General features: G+C 29.1%; 1 protein-coding gene across 4 annotated transcripts in view; it reads right to left on the bottom strand.

Moving 5' to 3' along the window:
- LOC106462138 (protein NDRG3-like) overlaps nucleotides 1-5,907 on the bottom strand; it is a 51,835-nt gene that overhangs the window by 10,694 nt on the left and 35,234 nt on the right. For all 4 annotated transcript variants that reach the window (XM_022389291.1, XM_022389292.1, XM_013922030.2 and 1 more), the window contains 3 exons: nucleotides 4,827-4,991; nucleotides 2,694-2,797; nucleotides 1,538-1,603 (listed from right to left, as the gene is read on the bottom strand). In XM_022389291.1, the coding sequence (XP_022244999.1) occupies nucleotides 1,538-1,603; nucleotides 2,694-2,797; nucleotides 4,827-4,991 (335 nt within the window). The remainder of the gene's footprint in view (nucleotides 1-1,537; nucleotides 1,604-2,693; nucleotides 2,798-4,826; nucleotides 4,992-5,907) is intronic.

The following is a 5,907-nucleotide window of genomic DNA, read 5'->3' as shown; positions in this document are numbered from 1 at the left end:
CAAACAAATAATGGTTGTGAGGTCAGTCCATGGGACCGAACCTGTGCTGAAAGAGTTAAGATTAAAAGTACTTTTCTTCATCTGAAAAAATTTCAAATTTCATTTGCTTAATCTCTAAAACCTCCTAAATATGTTTCAAACTTTTCTCTACCCTAACTCTATACAAGGTTGGTCAATTTGACTGACCTCATGACCCCCAAATATATATATATATATATATATATACACACATTACCCTTTTTTTTTCTTTTTAGAATGATTTCAAATTGTACCATGAAACTACTTTTGTTTATCCTAAATAGCTTTAACCTCATAACAGTATACATCTGTTTATACTTAAATTTTCTTTTATTGCCCTATGAAGCATGACTAACTGATAATCCTGCCATAAATTTGCAAATCACTTGGCAAAAGTGCAGCTCATGTTACACTATCGAATTATGTACCACACAAGCTACTTGTGAGCATACTTTGTGAAACATTTTGTATTACTTTTATACCTTATTTTACTTAATCTACCTTTATCTAACCTAAAAGGTTTCTAAATTTTACATTTTAGTTACTTTTATAATAATAAATAAATAACACACATGAAAAAAACAAGAAATAAAGTACTTACCTGGATCCTTTTTTTTTTGCTGTTCACTGTCAATGACACTCAAACCTACTTTTTAATACTAATGGTACTACTGTGCTAAACAATTTATTTAATTAAATAATGCATCAAAAATACAGACTAATCACAGGCAAAAAGCAGACAATCTCTCATTACTATACCAATTTTTCTGGCTTTCCAACTATGTAACAAGAGGCATTAAAAATTCAGCTAAACTCAATGTATATCCTGTGGAAATAAAGTTTGAAATGGAAGCAAAATAGACAATTCTCTGTACAGAAACCAACATAATATAATATGTCATTTGATAGATTGAAACTTTGGCTTTCTATTGGTTCTAAATAATATAGTGTTAAGCATCAGAGAAAACTACTGACAATTTCTTAAAGAGAGGATGTGACAGGTGATGTTGCAAGAGAGGTCTGATTTTCTATTTTATGAGTCTGTAGTTAAATAAGACTAATGGCTATAAAATTTATGCTTTGCCTGAGCAATAACAACATTACAATGAGTAATTTACAATAAGTTCCGTACATCTTGGAGGAGTGGTAAATAAATTAGAGAAGAGAGGATGTCTAGAGAGAAAATGTCACAATTTTCATACTTATGGAAATTCAAGATTTTTTTAAAATTTTGTCACATAAAATCAAAAACTTATATACTATTAAAATTTGGATTACTAGCTATGTTTTTAAGTCAAATTTATTTGTATACCAGTATAAGAATATAGTTTAATTAAATTTTGAATGTAACTGACTAAAACGTTGTGAAAAAAGTATTAAAGCATATATTGTGTGTTTAAAATATAAACTATTATTTTCCCAGTAACGCTAGTACAAGAAATTGTTCACTGTAATTGTTAATGTTTGAATGTCACACAATTTTGATATAGCTGCATACTGAAAACATTTTACAACTTACTTGAATCTTCGCTCTGACTTCTTCTTTGTTGTATCCAGTTCTCGTTGTATCTGCAAGTCACTCCTCCTAAAAATGTTAACTTACATTACAAATCTCTCTAAGATTGTTTTCATGTAATACTTCTAGCAGTGAGTATATTTATAATAAATGTATAGATAATAAATTTTTCCAACAAGACTAGAAAACAACCAGATAAACTTGTTTAAGAAAATAAATTCCATGTGACTTTTAAATGTTTCATATAATCATCCATTTTTAACATTTTTCTAGACTATGCATACATGTTTGAAATGGCTTCCCGTCACTCTATCCACAGCATGCTTCAACATCTTCACTGTTCATGCAATGTGGAGTGGATAGAAATGAGATTCATGATGAAATTGTTAAAATATCCATCTCACACTGTAGCCTTCTCATTGTGTGTATAGGTCACTGCACAAAAACAAGTGGATTGCTTTCTCCCCACATGATATAGTAGTGAGTGTTAACCTGTCCATCACTGAATTCCACTCAAGCCAAGAATCTCAGTGCAGGATCTAGTTATCTATGAGCATCTTCTAATAAGTTCATGTGTGATTTGCATGCTGTACTCCTGTATGTATGACTTTCAAAACTGTGTTGACTGTGGGAGTGTAATGTGATTGGCAACTTGATTGGTGACACACATTATCCATGTGAATTTCCTTCTCCAATGGCATTTGCTTCTTTGTGACTTTCACTGCAACTTAAATTAGTGTTATGAAGTGAATATAAGTTTCATCAACAAGTTATCCTATTTCTTCAAATTTTTATCAGCTTCTAATAAGTTTCTTTGTTTATCACTCTTAAATCTATCGGATCTTAATGCTCCACTAGTGTTATTACCAAAGGTTTATGAACTGTATTCAGAGATAATCTGTAAAAAGCCACTTATAAAGGCAGAATAAATCATAGCATATTTGATGCTGGTTTTATATAGTCCCTGGCATGTAAGTTTCAATATCAGTGCCCCTGGTAACATTTATTTTTGACACTTTCACATTCTTTAATTTGTTTATCTGTCAAACAATATAGCTCCCCAACGAACAGATTTTGAACTAAGGATATTAGAAAAAGATAACTACAGAATTTTTAAGCTAGCCTTGTATATCGATTCCTGAAAATTATAAGTACAAACCTGATATAAGAATCTATAAACAAGGAAAGGTTGTAAGGATTGACAGCCTTTGAAAAATACTGCCTGTAAGCTTGAATCAAGTCATGATTACGATCTTCTGTTATCTAAAACAAAGAAACATTATATTGTGCATCAGTGGTTCATATTTTTCTTAAAACTAAGAAGGTTATTTGTATTGTATGGTAGATTTTGGTAAAACAAGTTCAAAATTTCAAACTCTTTATAAACTTAATAAGAGCACATGTAAATGGTGTGCAGTATTATATTAAAAATATATTTTAATTAAGATACTTGAAACAAAATACAACTTGGTACAAATTAGGTTTTCAATATAACTTGAAACTCAAATCATTTAGGATTTTCATAAAACTTCATTTTTCACATATATATTTAAATAAACAAGACCATATATGTATGATAAATATGTTTGTTTCTAGTTACTGTGTTAATGCTCAAAAACCTTGCTGATTTGTTAATTGATTGATTGTAATATCTGAAGCTCAATGCACTTTTAAAGTCCTTAAAATTCATTACTTCTAGTGATAGCTAAAATCTAAACAGTAAGTTTACAACTGCTGAAACTAGTAGTAACACTTGTAGCCATGTTTTATTCCTATACTAAACAAGAAGACAAAGTCAAAAGGTATGCCTTGAAATATGCGGTATTAAACAAGTGTGAATTTGGAATTTTGTACTACCATTAATAGAGGGTACTCCTTTTCAAACTTTCATACATTTACCAGTTTCAATTAAGTAATTAAATATTAAAATGTGTCTTCTTTTTCACTGTGTAGTTAAAAATAAACCTGGTACAGGAAAGAGTTTAAAAAGTGAGAGAGTTAAAGTCAGGATAATTTATGTTGCCCTGTGGTTCACTGATATATTCTTATTCTAGGTTGACTTAAGTTTCTATTTTTTAAATTAACATAATGTATGTTACATAAAGTTCCTATATTTTCGTTCAACCCTCCCCGGCCCAGGTATTCCAAGTATTAGGGGAAGAAATGAGGACATTAAGTTCTGAAAAATTATTTGTGATACATCCCTGCAAGTTTCCTCCAAAATAAAATTATAGCTGATATATATTAATTTAAATTTTCTTTTGATGCAAGTTTTATCAAAAAAATTTTTTGTGAGATAATTAAAAAGAAAAGAAAATTGGAACTAGTGCTAATTGCTGATTTTTGGCCTTCTGTTGGAATTTTTATTCAGATGGTGGAAATCATTAAATTTCCCCCCTGTGCAGAGACAACCTGTCAAGAGACAAATTAAGGCCATAAATGTGTACTTTTGCAACAACCTTGAAGATTATTTTTAACTCAAGTAGTTTAAAAACAGTGAATGTTAAAATTCAACTATTCACATATTTTTTGTAACTTCCTTGTTTTTAATGTTCTTGAAATCATAAACATATGTTCTAAAACCTACAATGATTTTCTTTCTTGCAATTTATTTGCTGTAAAGCTTTCTTACTTCCTTACATAGGTGCACAAAAATTTAACGTTTATTTCATACTTAAAGTCAACTGAACATGTGTGGAGTTGGTATGAGACTTTTCTGCTGTCATTTAGTTGTGATATTCTGTTATTTGTAAATCATGGAAAGATAATAATTTAACTTAATCAATTTTCCTGCATATTTATTTATACTATATTTGTATCATTTATCTTAGATGATTGTTATTTCACAATTTCTTTCATCAAAGTGGCATAGCATAGCATAACACTTCACTAGCACTACTATAATATATGTATCAGAACTTGCTATAAGCTCAACTGTTATGTAATGCATGTATAACAGCTTAATAAATACTTATGTTATAAACCGGTTTCCATTGTATTATAAAGTTTACAAAAAAATACAATTTATTTTTCAAGAGGTGTCACAGAAACGTCTATTTCAGATTTGGAAATGCTTACGAGTTATTAACATTTATTAACAAAAATATACTTCATTTTTAACTAGCATAAGCAAAATTTTTTTATTCCAAGTTAACTAGTGTTATCCTATTACTGATTTATGTTATAGTTTGGATTGATATTATCTTATATTAGGTAACTGCTATTTTTTTCAAAATTAAAAACAAAATTATTTTAAAGATCATCATGAAAGTATTAAAGAACAGAAACTAACTTTTCCAAAATGATGCCACAACATGTATTCTTGTGCTGAATTTGTCATTCCTGATGATCGTAGATACATGGCATTTATTTTCTGATATCCCCACTCAGTCCAGCTAGAAACTGTAGAAGTGCAATTGACCAAAAAGAGCCCATCTACAAAATCTGGATACTTAAGCTACAGGTGAAGAAAAACATCAAGAATTACAAAATTCTTACAAAATAATTAGCAGCAGCTGCTAATAAAATTGGTACCTCAGTAAACATTTTTATTAAATTAATTAGCAATGTACATCTGTGAGCTACCCTGGAAAATATAAAAACATTAAACATTACCATATACTGTGCATTTTTGGATATTTCTATCTTCTTTGGAAAGAGAATTTCAGTCAAATTTCCTCAAATTTATTTTTTATCTCAACATTTAACATGCAAAGAGAAATCATTCTCTTTGAACCTTTTTAGATTACTTTGATTACACACTAACAAACTTTTAAAATTTAATTCAAAAATAAAATTCTACCTCTATTTAAGGTATTTGCAGAATTAACATTTTATCACTATCTAATGTTTATCTAGTTTATTTCATAAATAATAATTCAAAAAATGTTCAAATTTTCATTTCTATTATGTCTATAGAAACATCAATCATAAAAACTGCACTTCAAGATTTTTTATTTTATTTTTTGCTGGCTCTTAAGCTTGTACTTATTTCTTTAATACCGCTTTGTTCAACTTTGAAGCTACTTATTGAGCCCACATTTTGCATTGCCCAAAAGTGTACTGAGAACATGAACAACCAATGCAAATTTCAGGTTTTAGGGGGAGAAAACAGTCCCTACCCATACCAATAATTTGTTTTTCCAATGACTAAAGCCCAAAGAAGGAATGATCTGAAAACCTCAAGTTTTGCAAATTTTTTTGTGATACATCCAGTGGTGGGATTCAAATATTTTAACAACAGGTTCTCTCACTAGCAGCATGCCACATTGACTCGATAGAGACCAAAGATTATATGTAAAATATATTTATATTATATTATATGTAATATATACAACTTATAAATAATAATTAAAAATAATAACAAAAATACA

This window comes from Limulus polyphemus, unplaced genomic scaffold (assembly GCF_000517525.1).
Source record: "Limulus polyphemus unplaced genomic scaffold, Limulus_polyphemus-2.1.2 Scaffold1101, whole genome shotgun sequence".
Classification (NCBI taxonomy): Eukaryota; Metazoa; Arthropoda; class Merostomata; order Xiphosura; family Limulidae; genus Limulus; species Limulus polyphemus.
The sequence above is the reverse complement of the archived record's forward strand: the minus strand, read 5'-3'. Positions and strand labels throughout refer to the sequence as shown.